General features: G+C 43.7%; 1 protein-coding gene across 1 annotated transcript in view; it reads left to right on the plus strand.

Moving 5' to 3' along the window:
• LOC140317779 (protein diaphanous homolog 1) overlaps positions 1-19,999 on the plus strand; it is a 43,176-nt gene extending 23,177 nt beyond the window's left edge. The window contains exons 12-18 of the mRNA XM_072395289.1: positions 794-910; positions 3,205-3,320; positions 5,424-5,488; positions 6,842-7,021; positions 8,743-9,321; positions 10,701-10,815; positions 19,863-19,999. Coding sequence (XP_072251390.1) covers positions 794-910; positions 3,205-3,320; positions 5,424-5,488; positions 6,842-7,021; positions 8,743-9,321; positions 10,701-10,815; positions 19,863-19,999 — 1,309 coding nt within the window. The remainder of the gene's footprint in view (positions 1-793; positions 911-3,204; positions 3,321-5,423; positions 5,489-6,841; positions 7,022-8,742; positions 9,322-10,700; positions 10,816-19,862) is intronic.
• Positions 20,000-20,435: the final 436 nt, after the last annotated feature.

Below are 20,435 nucleotides of genomic sequence, written 5' to 3' on the forward strand. Positions count from 1 at the left end.
ACATATTCTGAATACAATTCTATTGCAGCATGCCACAAAAAAAGACTTTCCTTATGTAATGTCTGTTTTTAACAGCACCATCCTGTCTGTGGACTCGCCAATAACAAATCTGAACAAAAAAAGAAATCTGCTAGTGATAGAATTCTTTATTCCCTCTTAATTAGCTGTTGCATAAACGCAGGTTTAAAATTCATTGCTCAGAATGAATAATTTGAATAAATCGCATGGAAAAAAACGAAAGAATTTTAAGTCGGCAACTGTTTGAAAAATCAAGTTGCTCCAAGTTGATCTTTTTCTGTATTTCTTCAGACTATAATGTCTGCATTTATAGGCAAAACATTTAAACCATGTAGGTCCCAACTGAACCGACTGAGCAAATGGCAGCACGGCTTTTGGAAATTTACCTTCCCAGCCGAAATCTTCTGCCTCGTGTCGCATGCTGCTGTCTCCGTCGGGCCCGCCGCCGTCTCTGTCGGGGCCGTCTCTGTCGGGGCCGCCGCCGTCTCAGACACAGCATGAAGGCTCTTTGTCAACATGTTGGGGAAACGGCCTTAACATTATACCCGTTTGGTTCTTAAACACAAGCAAACAGCCAGTGAAACCAGAAGTTTTCAGTAAATGAATGAAAAAGTAAAAACAATCACTTTAAACTCAAACCTACATCATATTTGTGTCTCATTCATCTGTCCGTAGTTCAGGAGGATTTATTGCTCATTGTTGCTGGAATGTCTAATATCCGTGTTAAGCTCTTCTTTTCATTTGGGTAATTAATCTTTAACTGGATTGGCTTCAGTGATGTGAGGGAAGTGTTTGACATCTTGGTCAACACAGTGAAGGACTCCAAGGCTGAAAGTCACTTCCTGTCCCTGATGCAGCACCTGCTACTGATCCGCAATGACTATTTGGCCAGGTAGCGCACACGCACACGCACACGCACACGCACGTGCACACGCACGTGCACATGCACACGCACATGCACCCACTCGTACATGTTCTGACTCTTACAGTATAATCTACTTGGATTGACAGCCCTGTTGTGCAGCGCTGCTATCATACAACACAGCCACCGTATTATGTTACTTTATTCTAGAGGAACAAGACATTAGCATCACTCCACAGTTGTTTACTGCACAGATGGATTTTATTTAGTCGCAGTTTGTAAATTTAACACCTCGAGAGGGTAAAAACAAAACAATCTTTAACGTGCAACTTTCATAATAGCAATCATTATTTCTTTCTGCCGTTCCTTCCTTCATATCTTTGAGATGTTGGACTACTTGTCCCTATTCTTGAGTTTATTTTTAAGATGCTGTTTACCTTTAACATGAGCCATGTTCCTAACGATGTGGTCTGCATGATTCCTCTCAAAACCAAAGCATATGCCAGATATGGCTGTGCCCACCCCCCTTTTATTGATGGCTGAATTAAATGGAGAATGAGGCTAGTCGCTGTGCTTTCTGAATCACTGTTTCTAAATGAAAAGAAAGAGCAAAGCCCATGTTTGATCATATCACCACATAAAGTCACAAATCACACAGATAATACATCGCAATATTCCTAGGTGGACGGGGTGAGGCTGCGATAAAAATGGCAATATAACTAAGAGTAAAGGGCTTCAGAAAAAACAGTTTCTTCCCGTTCTTCAATTCTCGTCACATCTCCCTCCTCTTAGCCATTTCCTGCATTTGCTGTTTGTTTTCCAGAGCACCACCGCGACGCTGTTGAATTAACTACAAAGAATTTCCGTTTCATTTTAATAGAATTGAGCACCATCCACCCTTATCAGAAGATGAATGTTAATGTGGCTCTCTGTGTCCTCCAAAAGCCTTACAGTTTATGTTAAAGTAGTGGATGGAAAAAGACAGAATAATGCTGTCTTATGCTAATAGGAAATCGTGGCTTGTTTTTAACACAGTTTGAGGAATACATTGTGAAGATGGGAATCGTAGGTTTATAAGCACCCCTCCATCTCTTCAGTGCCTCCTTCCCCTCTATTCTGCTTTTTCTGTCGAGGTGATCCTGGAGAACGCAAAGGGGGGGGGGGGCTACAGGAAGTACAGGGTCACAGAGAGGGCTTTAGAGTGGCAGAAAGTACATCTTTGTTAATAATGAGATGAAAAGAGAAGGGAGGTGGAGGGACGAGACAATAATACAGAGAAAATTGAGAGTCGACTTGAATTGCTGCATAGAGTACCTGCTGCTCTCTTTTTTTTTTTTTTTAATTCATGATTGGTTTCAGTCTCAAGAGGCTCAAAGGGGCTTTATGAGATCACACATGGAATCTACAGTTAGTAGTGCACTGACCCAAGAGATCTAAGAATGCTATAAGAATGCCATGAGATCTCTGTGCTCATTTTACAGCTTTTCAAAATGTATATTGCCTCAGGCCCACCAGTGACTTTTTCCTTTCATACTTGTGTCTAAAGTGAATGCAGTCTAGATGATACAAATGTACCAGATTTAAGATGAAGCTGAACACATCTGTTTTGCTTTGACTTCATTTTCCAGAGGTACACTAGATGTCTCTCTCGCTCCACGGATAAATCAGCTTTGAGAGGACGGAAAAGAATAAAAACTAAAAAGCCTGAAGTAAAGTGAAGGAGTGAAATAAGCGTTAGACAAAGGCAGAGACCAGACCAGGGATGGAAGGAGACAGAATAAATAAAGTATCGAGTTTTTGACTCTGGCAGCATGTAATGGGGTCAGGGAATAAGACGCCTCCAAAATTGAGTGTCTGTGTGAAGTTGGCCTGATCAGACATTTTGCACTGGACACAAACCAGCTTGCTCTCGCTAAAGCAGTTGCACACAATCAATCTTTGTGACAAGAAGCTCAAACCGTTATGCTCACGCAGGCAGCCAATCTTGGCTTCGACGACAAAGTGGCCGAGCATTTGTGTTCACACATTTCTAGTGGCAAACAAACGTCGTTGTCATTCTGTTCCTGCACTCCTGGCGCGTGCCAAATTAGTTATAAACCGGTAGGTTTAAAGCTGGTGTCGTTAACCACTTAGACCTTTGTAAATTGCACGTTCTGTCAACACGGTACGCTGTAAAGAGTTCCTCACTTTCTTTTTTTCGAGGGTTGCAGTGGAATCTCTGCTGCAACTCTCCTTCCTTCACATCTCATCGCTCCATCTTTCTCCATTTCTGAGCAATTTTGTTCCCAAATCCCTTAATAAATGCATCTCTCCCTCGTTCGCAGGCCTCAGTACTACAGGTTTATAGACGAGTGTGTCGCACAAGTTGTACTTCACAAGAATGGGGCAGATCCCGACTTCAAGTGTCGTAACCTCGATCTTAACATCGAAGCCCTGATAGGTGAGTTGTCAGAAAACATCAAACACAAAACTCTTTTTGCTCTTTGTGCTTTTTAACTTCCAGCTCATCACCACCTCCTCTTTAGTCTTTTAATACCAAAGCAAAATGCACGTGGGCCACACCATTGATCAATGCTGTTTGAGAGAAAACATTCCACCATATTTGACATACGGTACAAAGCGTCAGTATTGATGCCAGGATAAGGGAGCCCCTTATAAGATTTTGTCATTGTTTTTTTTTGGTTATTTTTTAGCTGTTTAATCTCAATCTAACCACAAGGTGGAGCCAGAGAGGAGTCATTGTGCCTCAGGTCAGAGTAGATCACATATCATGGGTTAACTGAATTTTAACAGGATTTTTTTTTTTTTCTTGCTTTTTTTCCCCACAAAATCAACAATTCCAGAGTTATTTGTCTGAAAGTATCTCTGAGCAGCCTGTGACACAGATATTAGACACACAATCCTGCCCAGATGCAGAATCAGAAATGTATTCGGTCTGGTTTGTTATCTGTCGAAACTGCACTTGCTACCAAGTGTGTTTATTCCTGATCCAAATAGCCACAATGAAAGAGAATCTATCCTCTTTTTTGTTGTTGTTGTTATTAGAGAGATTTAGGGGATATGAATGTTAAGGGAGACATTTTCCACTTGGTTTAGCCACAAAAAGCTCCACCAACACAAATGAAAAAAGAGCCACTGAACAAAATGCTTGTGCTGGTTGCACAGCTGGTCAATCACAGTTTGAAGTGGGTACTAATGTCAGATTGTCGGTTTATGGAAGATGCAGACATGGTTCGACACAGACCTTAATCTGACAACAAAAAGGTGTTGCAGCAGGGGGAAACTAACCCACAGAAGAATGCAGGTGCGGGCCATGTCTCATGAGTTTGATGCTCTTTATGGCAGGTCTCCGTTGCTCACTGCACGAGGCCCTAATTGTACTGTTTCTAAATACGTCCTGACACACGCGCGCAGGCTGGCTGGCCTCTTTTAAAGCCGCCAGAGTTATTATGGGTGGAAAGCAGCCCAATTCTGCCCTGCATGCATTATTTAGTGTTTTTCTTTGAACTCTGAATGTGGGGGAAATAAACTGTGCTGAATCTCAGTCTCCCTTAATGCTCTCTTTTCAAAGTTTGTCCCATTTAGCCCAGCCACCATGACAGACCCCCCCCCCCCCCCCCCCATCTCCAAATCCATTACACATCCCATAACCACATAAACTTATCCACAAATACACACTGAAATTGCATATTATTGGGATGTTCTTTCAGTTGGCAAAACGTGTCTGTGCATATTTTCAGTGCGCTTTTGTGGACCTGCAGAAAAGGTTCTGCTTCTCTTACGGCAGATTCACGCTTTTTATCTTCACAATCTTTCTGGTTCACTTTTCACTTATCAGTTGATGCTATTTTAGCATTTTCTTTTTTATCTTCTTACACTCTTCTGTCTTTGCTATCTGCCCCCCCCCCCCCCCTCCCGGCATTATAATAAGCCGTCTTTGATCCAGTGACATTTTGGCATTCATCTTCATATCAATTAGCGCTTTCATTGCACATGCTTGGTAAGCCCTTCAGCGCTGAGCCACCTGTTGACCCTGCAATTATTCTGTAAAAGTATCCTGTTGGTCATTCTGTGCTCTTCTCACCCTTTGCCTTTGCCAAGCAGAATATCTGATACGACATTACTCCCAGACATGCGATTCATCTTGCATAAAGGCAGATCGGTGTGTCTTCACCTCTGTCACATAAGCAGGGAAACAAAGGCGTGTGTACGGAAAGCTTGAAAGTTAATGATATGTAGAAACGGCATGCGACACAAAGCATCCTATTGCAATGAGATGCCTCCACAATCGTCTCATCGATCCCGGCTGCGAGTAGTGTGATAAGGGAAAAACAGGATGACAGATGGGAAGCCTGCACTGTGAGCGCGTGTGCAGCTGTTTTTCAATTTCTGTGAATACACATAGCATGTGCCAGCTTGAAAAAGTAGCATGGCTTCATGGCCAGACATGTGCAGGTGTGTTGTCAAAACCTTTATTTATCTCACCACCCCCCCACACTTTCTCGTTTCCTCTCTTCTGTTTTTTTTTTTTTTTTGTCTGCAGACAATATGGTGGACAAGACCAAAGTGGAAGCCAGTGAGGCGAAAGCCGCTGAGATGGAGAAGAAGGTGAAATGCACACAAATTCATTTAACTGACAATAATCTATGCACACACTTGAGCCAGCGCCACATGGTGTCAGCCCAGAGGAACACAAGCCATTGAAGGGATGTAGACACAAATATAAATCATACATTGTAAAAGCCAATATTTCCCTCAACACACACGGGGCACGTTGGCATTGTCACGAAATTCTGATTGACCATTGTCAGGCTGACACTGGATGCCAAATTAGTAAAAGAGAGGAACGGGAGGATGACTTAGAAAACGAGTATACACACATCTGACAGCCAGCAGACAGACAAGTGCTCACACACACATGGACACATTCACACGGGGGGGTAAATGCCTTGATTGTGGTGGGCTGCCAGCCTGATGTCTCTGTCCCAGTGACAGGATAATTGCAAAAAGCGAGCTGAAACTAGCCTTCATTCATGCACACACAAAAACACACAGTGGCACCGTATCCTCTGAAAGCACAGACATTTACACAGCCGCCCGCTCCACGAGGACATTGGGATTCATTTTCACTGACCACACACATCATATTGCTTGTTGTGCATGAGGGGGTAATTGCAAGCAGTCCCTTTGGCAGGAATTAGGGATAAGGCTGTCAGGCCACTGACAGCGAGAGTAACAGATCTGCTCTCTGCAAATTAAGCAGCTGTGTTCATACATTCATCTGTTTAAATGCGCCGATGCCGCTTGTCAAGTTTTGTAGGATCCATTTTTGCACAGGGAATGAGAAAACTGAAATGCGGGTAAAATGCTTTTGAAGGTAAAGACTGAATAAGTATTGAGAAAAGGGAGCTTAGACAAATGCGCTGAAGCATCCTCATTCTATAATTGACACTAATTTGCAGTGTGAATTATACAATGGAACAGAAAGCACTAGACTGCTATAAATGGCCTCAACAGGTCATCCAGATATGGCTGCTGCCTCTTCAAGAGGAATCCTGAAAGCTCCTGACTGCCGGCACATTTTGGTCCCATGTTTTACTCTAGAAACCCGTTTCTGTATTCTCCTTAGTGATCCTTTAAATGAATAGCTTTTAAAGTTTTATCAGCTTTGAAGATTTCGTCCTTTAACCCTTAACAATAATCTTGTGACATTGCCCCTTTATCTTTACGTAGCTTTGCTTTCATTTGTCAGCCTGACAATATACCGCGCTATCTTCTGGTTTTGTTTTATTTCTGTATTTGTTTTCTGATGGTTCCTGTGCAGTCTGGGAACAAATGGGACCATTTCTGAGTGTAGCTGTGAAATCTGATCGAACACATTTAACCACTTTCATGATCACACCTCCAAGATAAGTGAAAACGAAATCTGTCTCCAACTATGACGCTTTAAATGTGTATCAGCTGGATGCAGAGTTGACATCGCGCCACGAGCTGCAGGTGGAGCTGAAGAAACTGGAGGGTGATTATGAACAGAAGGTGCAGGACCTGAGCCGAGACAAGGAACAGCTGGCCTCTTCCAAGCAGGAGCAAGAAAAGGAGAACCAGGGACTACAGCAGCAGCTTAGTGCTTTGCAAAAGCAGGTACACACACACACACACACACACACACACACACACACACACCCTTCAGTCTTTCTTTTTAATTAAAAAAAAAAAAAAGAAGCTGTTTGAGTGGTTTTACTGCGCAGTATTGGCTCAATAAGCCAAATGTGACAGCTTCTCTCTAAAACTTTTTCATAGAAATGAAATCGACTTTAACCAACTCCGTGCCGCCACTTCTAGAAATCTTTGTGGCCAATTGACCAGCTCCAACAAACTTTATTCAGTATTCCATCAATACCTCACGGCGCTGCCAATATAAGAGAAGCACAGCATTTGGACATAATCGATGAGGACTGGGTTGGGTAATTGAATTATTGTTGTCTAATATCCTGCAAACTAATACAAAGAAAATTGCTTCACTTCGAGAGGAAAGATATTGCAAGGCTTAAACCGACACAGCATAGAAAGTCTACAGAGATGCTCAGCATCAAGGAATACCCACATAAAGACAGAAGCCCATGAAAAGAGGGAAAATAACACACATTTTGAGTCTGAGTCAAAACCTCTAGAGATTAGGAATCTCAATAAATAATGGAAAGTGGGAGAGACTAAAGGAAGGAGAAGATGGAGCCGGGACGAACATATTTTAAGGCCAAGATACACACGCAGTGTTTGTGTGTGCACTCGTATAGTTGGGAGGCAAAGAGGAGGATTGTTTGGCTGTCGGTGTCCTGCTGCCACACCAGCTGGACTCTGCCTTACAGTGACACCGAACACACAAACACTCCAAGTGACCCAGAACAGTCTGTCTCCGTGCCCGTGTGCTCATAACCTCATAAAGATGTTCCTGTCAGCTGGAGCTCTTCAAAAATGAGCTTCACGATGCCAGCAAGAGCCGTCCTCTGGCCACACAAAAGCCCCGAACAAACGCACACAGTTGTCCAAAGCATCAACAACACGAGCCAAGCATCAAACAAGCTTCTCATACGAAGATGGCTCGCTTTCTGTGTTTGAGGCCTTGCCCATCGAGGATTTCTTCACATGTAGAGATCTCTCAGGGTCCCTGTGTATGATGCTGTGCCCAAAACTCTCTATGTGCCGCCTCACTAAGAAAGCCTGCCTCGGAGGCTCTATCGGTCCGTTACCGTCTTCTTTTCAGAGTCTGAGGAAATGACTCAAACTGTTTTGTTCCACTGCTGCACACAGACTGATTCACGCACATAGATGCACTATAAGAATGGCACTTTTTTATTTGATGTACATGGAAATATGAGGAGAAAATACGCTCCTCCACAAATATTCACTCCAAATTGTATGTAGTAAGTATATTTATATGGGTCTCTTATTAGCGGACTGAATTTAATGTGCGACGATAATGATGATTTGGACAGCTTTCTCAAAAGTTGGCGCCTTTAGATGTAAAAACTAATCAGTATTTTAGTGTGGAAATGAAACATTTATCTCAGTCTCGCTTCTAGATTAAGACTGCCCTCTTTAAAATGTTTTCTTTTAAATTCCTCGGTGGACTTAGTTCCCCCCTGTTATTACTTTCTCTCTCCATCTCTTCCACAGCTCCATCTTTCCCAGCCTCTAATCACTTGGTCCCCTCTTTTGTTCTTCCTTTCTTCAGTTGGCATCTATATTCAGAGGAAATTATTTTGCCAAGTAGATGAGGGAGTAGTATCTGTTCAAAAATACTAGATGTTGCTCTATATTTATTTAGTATGTGTGATGCTTTCTGCATACTTGTGTCCCTGCAGATTGAAAAGCTGTCAAAGGATCTGGAAGAGGCCAAAACTAAGGTTGTCACAGTTACTGTCCCTGTGCCTACACCTGGTTTAGCCCCTCCTCCACCTGCCCCACCCCTCCCTGGCCAGAATGCAGGTATGCCCCCTCCACCCCCACCCCCTCCGTTACCAGGTCATGCTTGCGTTTTTTCCCCATCTACTGTGCCAGGACCTCCACCACCCCCACCCCTCCCTGGCATGCCAGGACCTCCACCACCCCCACCCCTCCCTGGCATGCCAGGACCTCCACCGCCTCCGCCCCTCCCTGGCATGCCAGGACCTCCACCGCCTCCGCCCCTCCCTGGCATGCCAGGACCTCCACCGCCTCCGCCCCTCCCTGGCATGCCAGGACCTCCACCGCCTCCACCCTTACCAGGTATGGGACCTCCACCACCACCGCCACCACCTGGGGGTCCAGGTGCTCCTCCACCACCGCCAGGCTTTGGAATGGGAGGCTGGGGTGCCCCTGCACCACCTTCACTACCTTTTGGGCTCCAACCTAAGAAGGAATACAAGCCTGAGGTCCAACTGAAGAGAGCAAACTGGAGTAAGGTGAGTCCTGCTGTGGATATGGAGGATTCATCTGGTGTATGCAATCATTAATTTATTCTGAATGCTTTTTAACCTGTAGGTTAGATCATTTTGGCTAATGGTGGGCACCTCCTGCCACAGATGTTTGGTAGAATAAGACCAGGCGATTGAAGAAGTCTTGATGGTCATTGGACGTGATGCCAGATGGACACTTGGTGTTATAAAGAACTATATATCTGAGGCTCCCATTATCACACAGGCTGCTTGTGTAAAAACAAGCAGATGTTATACCAACACTTTATCATTTTAGTGTCCTGTGGCGCTTCAAAGACTACCTGGAAAAGCTCGAGGTGTGCTTTTGTGCGTGCACTAGTATGAAAGAAATGTAAAACGGGGCTTTGACAGGGAGATTTTGACTTAAAGTGACTTGAACGCATACGTGGATCCCATGCCTATGCGCTTCATGTTCTTCTCCTCCCTCTCATCTGTGATGGTTAAAACATCAAAACGTCTCTCTGTCTTTCTTTAGCCTAAAGCTACTGGTTAATGGCTAAAGCAGACTTCATCAGCATTTAGCCTCTCTCTTTCTCTCTTCCTCTCTCTTTGTTGGGCTGGTGCGAGGGTTTGACGAGGATGTCACAGAAATTGCGTTTTAATAAGCCTTCTTCTTTTAACTGCACCACTGGAAGATAATTAAATTGCTGCTAGAAAGGATGGTATTCTTTTGTAATTTAAATTAACTTTTTTTTTTTCCTCCCTGGCTTGGTCTCATCCTCTTGCATGCTCTCTTGCGTTCTTTTTCGCTCCTTCAGCTCATCCCCATATCACATTTCCTTCCCGTACTCTCTGTCTGTTCCGTCCTACACCCATCCCTGAGGCTTTGTCCGTAATGAAAGGCCTGATATCTCTAAATTTACTACCACTGCTTTCTCATTCGCTCTGGGTTTCCTTCCCTCTCATTCTCTTTCCCCTCGATAAGAACATTCAGAAAGTGAAGAAAAAAAAAACCCTCCTAAATGTGCAAAGTTAATTGTGACTTGTGTGAGAGCATACAAATAAGGGTGGAAAAGAAAAAAGAGGAACTTTTCAGTGTACAACTCAAGCTCCCTTTATGGTGTGCAAAAATGAGAGAGAATGACTTCTCTTGCTTTCTTCTTTGTGCCCTCGTCCATCCTCTTCCTCTCTTTGTACCGTCCTACTCTTTGCCAACTCCTGTCGTTCTGCCGAATCTCTCTATCTGCTTGTCTCATTGTTTGGCAGGTGCACAGATGACCATTTTTGGGAAATTGAGTCCATTTTAATGAATCAATTACCTACCAGATGGCATTCGTCTCATTGCTGTTTATTTTGTCCCCTCGTGTCCTCCACTGTCTGCACACACTACCCTTTCTCTGTCTTAGATCGGATCGGAGGACCTGTCTGAGAGAAGTTTTTGGGTCAAGGCCAAAGAGGAGGCATTTGAAAACAATGAACTTTTTGCCAAACTCACCCTAACCTTCTCCTCACAGACCAAGTGTGAGTGGATTGTGGATTATTATTATTATATAAGTCTATAATCTATATTATATATTAGTCTATATAAGTCACGAAAAGTATTTTTGTTTATTTTTTGCCTCTTTTCCGCCTCCCTCCCTTCTGTCCTGGATGACTTTCAACCCTTTGCTACGACTCCACCAGCCTCTAAGGGTAAGAACACCTCACTTCCATTGATCTGTTTATTTATTTTTCTTCAAACGCATCTCGTCTAGCCTCGTCACACCGTCTCTTCTACTTCTCCTTGGGGGGAAACGCTGCGCATTTACATTATTCAGAAATGTTGTGTCAAAACAGCCTCTCTCAAGAGTTCATGAATTATCCACTCACACCTGGTGGCTCACATTTCCAATGTGCTCATGACTTGTGCCGAGACAGAGCTCTCCCCAACAGGTTAGGAGATGGATTGGGGGGGAATAGACAAAGAGAGGAGGGTATAGGAATGGATAAGGAGAAGGTCACTGATGTCCTTTGACTAGCCACCTGCTGTCCTATCACAAAGCGCTGACACACGGGTGTTTATATACACACACACACACACACCTGTCCACCTCTATCACCTTGTCCCAGTGCCACAGCCTTCTGCTCAAACTACTCCATATTCAAATCATAACCAGGACACCAGGAACTTTGAGTGTGTATGTGATTTCATCTGACCTTTAGTTTCAGTCGCATCACATAGACACACACACACACGGCCGTGCACAGCGCTGTGCCCGTGCACGGTGCTGTGCAGGTCATATACATAAACAGTAGCGTGCAGGCACACATAGCTGATGCTAGCTCTTGATGTCAGTTAAATGTCAGGGTTGGCAGCTGTCCCATCTGCATTCACCAGTGTATCAAATCCGAACATCCGCCTGCCACTTCACGATTCGACCCTCCTCCGCTCCCTTTGGCCCCTGCACCTGCACCTCCTCTTTTTATTGGCTGAGACAGCCGCCTGTTCTGGATGATGTCTAATAACCTTTTCTGAGTTCTGTGTATAAAGACGCCGTGGCCTTTTCATAGCCCCACACCTGTCTGTACGTCTGCCTTTGTGGATGAGGATAGGGTGGGGTTGGGCGGGAAGGGGTGGATGTTGTTGATTTCCCTGGTGTGTGTTTTTAAATCTGCTGAAATTTCGCAGTTGTGAATAAAAGATTCTTTAGGATTTTACTGAGCTGTTGTGTAAGCATTAGGATTTCATCTGTGTGTGTGTGAGCATTTGTGCTTTAATCTCCACTGTGGCTGCTGTGTGTATTCACGATTGTGTGATCATGCAGTGACTTGGTTCACACTAGTTCTGGTCATGCAGAGTGAACCTTTATGTTGTCTTTCAAACATCACTCAAGGCCTGATGCATTCCCCCGAGTGGTGCATCGCTCCTCTGAACTCTCATCCCTGGGAGCTCGCTTTAAATCTTCGCACATTTGTGCTCTTCCTGTTCATTCCACAATCCCCTTCAGAAACAAACCGACTTCACATCAAGACGCCGATGACCTACTCTGACCCTCCCTCTGCCTCTTCATCAGTCGCTCAGCAGCTGGATTGTCAAGCAGGCATTACCCACACTGAAAACAGACGCGCTGCAGGGTGGTGTGCTCAGAGGTCAGAGTTGTTGCCCTCTGACCAAGCAGAGGACTGATGGTGGGACGGAAACCCTCTGGGTGCACTCGGCTCTTAATATGCAATTCAACACTTTCCCACATAACATCTGAATATCTACCTGAGCGTTTGCTCTTTATGCATTCGCTTGTTTCTTGCTCTGTACGTTTGTATCGAAACATCAGCTTGCCTTGCTCTCCTCTCCAGGAACTGAATAGTTAGTTATGATTGGAACCCTCACTTTTATATGTTAGGTTATGTGAGTGAAACTTTTGCCATACTAAGATGGATTTTTGCCCCATCAGCACAGATTATATCCATCAAAGTAGTACTAGAGGCAGGCCACAAAGCCTAGCTCCAGCTGACATCTTGGTACATCCGTTGATATCAGAGCCAGCGCACATCAGCTGATTGATCAGCTGTTTCCTTTGGATGCATTCACTTGGTAAATCTCACGGATCGCCGTGCTTAAACCACATTAGCCTGCCTACCTCAGCTGCCTTAACTGCAAATCACCTCGCAGCCGCAGCCCGTCTCTACCACAGCTTCTCTTTTTCAAACTGCGCCTGTCCTAACAGTTTGTACTGTTATGGGATGCTTTCTGCTGAAGGCTCGGGTAGGGAGGTCCCCCAACTGAGTTCCACTGCTAAATACAAGCTGCTATAAATGGCTTCTGTAATTTCAGATGGTTGGAATTATCTTATTAACTGGTGTGTCCAGTGCACTGTAATTCATTTAATGGATCCATTTGCATCTATACCAGATTTAAACCAACTATTCTTGTTTCCTTGGTTATTTGGTCTTATTAGTGAGAATGTAGAAGCACTCCTGTGAGTCGACTGGGAATATTATGTCAGATATGTGGGCCAGAGTACTTACTTAGATGTTTGGTGATGCTACATTTGATATGTTGGGTGTCATGTATGATATTATCATAATAATAGAGAATATATGTGACACTATAGTATTAATAAGACTGCATGTTGCAGTGTAGTTATGTAATTGAAGGTTTGATTGTGGTTGAGTTCAGCCTGGTTAAGAGGAAACTGAAATAATGAGCCACATTCTGCTGCTATATTATCACTCCTTTACACAGTCAGACATGTTGTTTTTCTCATTAGGATTTTGTAACTAAACAGACTCATTGTTTAGATTTGCTATGGGAATCTATTAAAGGATTAGTGTAAAAGATTTTAGGCGGCGAGCTTATCTCCACATTTTCCTTGAAGTTCTGTTTTTAGCTCCTCACTTTGAAGTGGTTTATGTTTCTCACTGTTGACCGTCTTGAAATAATGCTAATGAATAATAATGGCCGATCAGTATTCACGGGGGCTTTTCCTGCAGATCGCCGTGGAACATGTACTGCTCATCGAGCACGGTCATACACATTCTGAGCTGTCCTTTTTAACTTTTGCATACTCTGTTTGATAGCAGGTGCCTTTTGAAGTCGGCACCTCCGATAGGCCAATTAGCAGGAGCGAGGGACGGGGAGGGGAGGGTGGAGGTGGGTGAAATAAAAGCAGAGTGAGCATAGGGAAAGGCTGGGCTTGGGGGAGCGGTGGTGATTAATTTGATTCGGGAGAGAAAAGGGCCAGGAGCATATATAGTTATTAATCCTCATAATGGGAGGATCATTTTCATATCCCAATTCTCCAGCCTTTACACCATTCCCTCTTCTGTGTATTGCTGTGCTTCCTGTGCTCTGTTATAGTACGTTGCCCTCAATTCCGTTTTTTTTTTTTTTTGTGGAGATCCTTCCACCCTAAGGTGGCCCTTTGTGATCACCGCATAACACACCTCCACATGCAGCAGCACTCCCCTGTATTGCATTCACTTCCTATGAATTAAAAACACAATTGTTGGAGGGGAATTGATGTTTGTTGGTGCAGTGGTGGAGCCTGTATGCTGGTGTACGTGCTTGAGAAAGTGGGTGAGTGAGCTCACCACATTTAGAGACCAATTATAATGAGCCTTTTGATCTCCCTGTGTTCTGACAAAATCAATTTGCCTCTCTGTAGGTGTGATTGTGTTCTCTCTAGGTGTGTGTTGGTCTGTGTGAATATATATATATACCTATTTAGTTTTTTTTTCTCCGTCTCTCCTCCCCTCTTAGGTCTGCTCCATTCACTTCTCACCTTAATGAGCCACCAATCAGCATGAAAGTACCTGCTGTGTATGTATGTGTTTGCATGAATGCTTGCCTGGGGCCTCACAAGGGCTGCAGAGCAATCAGTGAAAGGGATGGGAGATGTGATGTATTAGTAGTATAAAAGAAAAACACGGAGAAATATGGTCTACTGTTGATTAGGTCTTTTTTTTTTTTTTAAATGCACATTGCAACTTGTTTTTGTTCCAGCATACTAGTTCAGAGAAAGAAAATTTCAATGTTAGTCATATAAGTAAGGCACTCTCCTACTTTTCTGTCACCGTTATTTACAGCAGTCTGATTGCTGGAGTGTTATAAAAATGTCAACAGCGTGAAATATTGTCCCCACAGATTTACTCTCTTGTTGGCAACATGTCAAGTGAAAATAATGCAGTTTAGTTCTCTCTTATGGCCCTTTTCTTTTTATGGCTTACAAGATTTTGTTGAAATTTAGTTGCTTAGTTATAGATAAGTTCATGTTTTTGTAGACTTGATCTGAGACTGAATTAGACTTCCAGGCCATGGAAAAGAAAAGAAGAAAAACACCACCTTTTGCTTTGATTGCAGCTTTCTTCTCCGTCCAAAGTTGTATTGGGTTTTCACTAAGGTCATGTGTTGATGGGGAAAGTCACGAGGCTGTATTACATCTTCTACAACCCGTCACAAAGATTCTCAGTGGGGCATCTTTGGTGGCCAATGTGTGGAAAATAACGTCTCATGCTCCCCGAACCAATCTCTCACAATCTTGATGGAGCAACTGAAGATCATAACGCTGCCCCCACAGGCTTGTATGGAAGGCTGTGGACAACGTTCTTCCTTTCTGTCACACACTGCTGTGAGTGGCTCTGTAGGGTTTTTTTCTTTTCTTCTATGATTTGAATTCGCCAGATGTTTTGTGACCTCGCTCATACAAGATTTTCCCACAACCAAATTTCGTCCACGAAGATGATGGTTCACCACGGTCCTCCGTTTAGAATAACGCATTGAACGGTTCGTAACCCAGTTTTAGCTGTTTCAACAATCCTCTTTTGTGTTTTTAAACTCTGCTGAAACAGAGTAACATCTTCTCTAGAACCACAGAATGTGTCTTCCAGTGTTACCACAGCAGCAGCTAATGTGAAATACATATGTATGTGTGTGTATATGTGTGTGTGTGTGTGCTAAATCTTTTTCAATGATTAAACGAGGGCTACTCTATTAAGCCCCTGCTGTATAAAAAAGGTGGGTGGAGCCCCCATTACGTCACCCGCTGGTTTCTTAGCTCAACTTCTGATCTGTCATTAGTAGAAAATGTTCAGTATATTAATCCTTTTTATGCTCCTGGCTGTGAACGTATTCCTTTCTGTTTGAAAGTTGGGTGTTTTAACACGAGGGTCTATGGGGGAAAGACTCACTTTTGGGGCCAGCCTCAGATGGTCATTGAAGGAACTGTAGTTTTCACTTCAGGCACTTCAGCCTTTGCTTGATTTATTAGCCGAGTAAGTTGTCACTTGGTAAAAAGATTGTGTCCTCACCTGTGTTGCCATGTGGTGATGTACTAAATTTGTGTTGGCTTTAAAAAGCTTTTGTTTAATGCGTTTGACCTTTTCTATGATTTTTCTGTGTGTATTTGCATAGACTCCAGTAATTTCTATAATAAATCATGCAGTGTTCAGACTCGGACCGCAGAGAAGGAAGCAGGTTAATGTGTGGGTCACAAATGATGTCTAAAGAGCAGGAATTCAACTTTTTCTTTCCTATTATAATCGTTCTTCTTATTGCTGTATTCCACATTTTCTCCATCAGTTTTCACAGGACAGCATTACTATGGCTCTGTGTGTAGTTGGTCCTATTTAACACAAGTATAAATGTCTAGATCATTCTTTTGTAAAATGAATTCTGAGGGGCATCAAGCTAAGTGGATGTCTAGACATGCATTTCCCCGGCTGTGTTTCCAGTTCCTCAGACAGGGCCCAAATGTGATTTCAGAGCAGATACATGATGACCCCCACGATTAAGGCACTAAGTATAAATAAGAAGTGGATGTAGCCATCTTGATGTCAGAACAGTCAGAACCGCTGTGGGTAGAAATTGTCATTTGGAGAACAGGGAGGCCAGTACAGTCACAGAGAGAGAGGTACAAAGGCTTCTCAAGAGGGAGCAGTTAGCTGGTTGCTTCATTTCCATTGGTCCCCAACACAAGTGTAAAATAAAATAAGACCCATCCTGCAGGAGGCTCTGCTGTTGCTCCTGTTAGTTAAATAAACTGACTGCTGTCCATTCTCTCGCTTGCAGTCAAATCTTTTTCTTTTTTTTTTTCTTTTTTTTTCCAGAGTTGTCCTATTTCTTGATAGTTTGGCAGTGCGCCTCCTGAGTCTGAATGTCACTCACTCATCTAAATACGCTGAGTCCTTCTTGTTGTCCTCGGTCAGTTTGCACTGTCAGGTCACTACAGTGGCCTAGAAGAGACACACCAGGCACTGGCAATCCAGCAGGTCTTTGGATGTTTCATGGCCATAGGTCCATTTAAATTAGAGTTGAACCATATTGGACTGCAAAATGATCATTTAGCTGCGTAACTCATACTGTCACTGCCCAAGGTTTCTAGCATGGCACAGACTTTCACTCGGAACTGTTTCAGCTCTTCAAACCATGCAGTGGATGCTGAAGGTGACGCAAAGGTTTGCGTAGCTCAGGATTGTTTTTCCCCTCTTGGCAGATAAAGTGCTTCCACTCCACTCATAGCTGCAATTTGAAAGGCTTTTCTTAAATATTGCTTACAGAATGCTCCATGTATCCTATATAAAGAATGAATATGGACTAGCTTTTTAATAAGTAGCTATGACATGCAAATGAGAGATGGGATGTTCCTAGGATTTGTTTAGCATTGTGTATTTCAGTGTATATTTAAGTGTTTATGTCTACCACTGCTTAAGTTTAAATCCGAACTATACCTCTTAAGCCCTCAACAGTAGCGGTGCATTAGGCTGGCTTTGCTCGCTCTCTAAGCCTCGGCGGGTATCCTCAGTTCGGCAATAGCAAGCGTTCCCTCATTCACCATCTCTTCATGCTCATGGAACAGCCGCAAAACACTGTTTATTCATCAGGTCTTATCAGGTTCAAACACATCTGTGCGCGCTCGCATTGGTTCTCACTGCCAACTGCAACAGCTCTCATATGCTCAGACGGAAGCATACACTTACCCATACACATGTAAGTGTCCTCACACACACACACACACACACGCACACACACTCATGCTTTTGTCCTGCTCCCTCTCTTCATTCCATTCCCCCCTTCATCTCTCCCTTGTTACATCTCTCTCTCTCTCCACTGTTTTACATGCAAATGAGCTAAGTGTGTTCATGCAGCAGCATTACTGCTGTATGTGCCTAATCTCCCGGCTGCCTATTCTCTTTCCTAAAGATTATCCTGTTTTTAGACGGAATAGGCCCTCTTTGCTTCATTCGGCTTCTTTCCCAAGCAGCCACGGTTAGCCAGCCTGCCAGCGACCCAGTCTCTCATCCCAATACCATTAATGTTTAAATGGCCCTGGTTATGTGACAGGAGAGCAGGAGCTGATGGGAAGGGATGTGAACTTGTTCTGTTTGTAATCTCTGAGTGTGTGTTTTTAAATGAGGGATTGGTTGATGAGTTCAAAAGCTTGTTACAGATGCTAAGTACCTCCAGTGTTTGTGATTCTGTCTCCTTTCACCCAGGCTAAGAGGAAAGAAAACGAGAACCAAATGGAAAGAGGTGGGGATGAAGGAATATGCATGCACACCTACAATCCTTCCACCCACTCGTGTCTCAGGTTTTGCTCCTCTTGGTCACAGCAGCATACTCCTATTTTCTCCTCCCTCTCCTTTTCTTATATATTTAGGCTCTAGTGTGGGCGCACATTTTTGTGTTTACATATCTGAGGTGTCAAAGTGAGGGTTAAAAGTGCTTAGATTTAGATTGTGATTATATGGGAAGGAACAGGAGTCATTATTATGCTGTCTATGTTTCGAGAGCATGGTTGTCAAGAGAAAAAAAAAGAGATGGAGGGCTTCAATGAGGAAAGAGTAGATTGTCGTTGCAGTCTCTGATGAACGTCCGGGACTCCCTCTCTGTTTACTTTATTTTCAGTATTAGCTACCTATCCCTGAGGGCAGACACGCACACACACACACGCTGGAGACTTGGCCCACTTTGATGTCACTGATAGCATGGGTTTAAAAAACAGGGAGGGTAAAGAGCAACAACTTCAAAGATGAAGTTAAGATATGAGCATTAAGCCACATCTCTCTCCTTCTTCTCCCCTTTTCTCTCCTGATTTCTTCATCTCTCTTCTCCTGCCTGTGCCTGATAAAGAGGTTCTTATAAGATTAAATAATGAATGAGGGATGGAAACAGAAGGAACTGTGGTTGTGAACGCGGGTAAACCAAATTGTAAACTGGAAAAAGAAAAGGAAAGATGGATAGCAACAACGGAGGAATGTGAAAATGTCCTCCAAAAAAATCTAATTCTCACAGCTCGGTCCAATTGTTTAACAGTAGCCTTAAGGCTGCCACTGACTTGATGTTGGCTACGTAGTGAGTTATTAGGGTGCTACAAAGCTATTAGACTGTTGTGTTAATGGCTCAGACCATGTCCACAGGGTTCTCACACAGCCAAACTTATTAAAACTATTAATTTCACCCACATTGTGCACACACTGCTACGGTACACAGTTTCTTATTTATTCATGGATACATGCGTATGTAGTTTGGTGCCTCGCCAGGTTGTATGTGAGCTCTGGGTATTCTGTAAGCTTTTATAGTCCCATCTGCAGGTGGAACATGCCCCCTGGTCTCAGGCTGTGGAGGCCGTGTGTAAAATGGATAACCCAGTGGCATTTACACCAGACACCAGTGGTATTTACAAGTCTCGGTGGGCTGGGCCATGCTCCACTTTCTGACCTTAATTTGCTACCAGTAATCATGTGACGGCGTAATGTATGCGTTTGATTTTGTTCGGGAGATTATTTAGAAATTCTACACCAACAAAATGGACTTTTATGCATGCTTTTTTACGTGTGTGTAATTCTAGAATGCGTATGTTTATGCTTCTTGGTGCGCTCGCTCCGATGGCCTTTGTGTTCATAGCCGCCTGTTTCTGTGTGTATATTTGCATGCGGAAGCTCTGGCTCCATTACTCAAGATCTGCATTTGTCATGTTCTGTGAAACGTGGGCTCTGCTTTGCCCCGGAGGCTCCTTAATTTTTCACCATGCCGTGTGATGCACAACACTGTACTGCATGAAAGTGTACAGCTACATCCTGTCCCTCTCCAGTTCTATTCATCTACCTCCCTGCCCTCATGCTCCCTCACTACGAGCAGCACCCCACCCACACAGCCATCATCACACGTATGCACACGCCTAATCAACACGAGGAGCTCTCCAGATTAGCACTTGAGAAAACTCCCTAAAGACATTCCTTCATTTTGACCATTTTCAGGTACTCTCTTTCCTTCTCCCCATCCACCTCCTCCTTCCTGGCTTTGAATTTTTAAACTTCCCCACTGAATAAGAGATGCAGCTATCCTCGTGGGGAAAAGAAAGTTGGAGGGAGGGCAAGGATTGAAGGAAGGAAGAAGGCGGGGGAGGCAGAAGGGAAATGGTTGTCCCTAAACAGGCTTTCACATTTATCCCCTAAAAACTCTACTCTGTATGCTCAATAATGCATGGCCATCTCTCATTCCCTATTCCTTTCCCCCTCCTCTCATTCCCCTGTTCCTTCATCTCCTTCATCTTCCTCGCACTGGTTCCCCAAGCGCTCATCACTCCACCCAGCAGATTAACTACAGGGTGAAACTGAGACTGGCAAATCAGGGTGATGGTAGCAGGGCATTGGAGACTAACAGT

Source organism: Leuresthes tenuis, unplaced genomic scaffold (assembly GCF_036924035.1).
Source record: "Leuresthes tenuis unplaced genomic scaffold, fLeuTen1.0.hap1 SCAF_11, whole genome shotgun sequence".
In the NCBI taxonomy this organism is placed as follows: domain Eukaryota; kingdom Metazoa; phylum Chordata; class Actinopteri; order Atheriniformes; family Atherinopsidae; genus Leuresthes; species Leuresthes tenuis.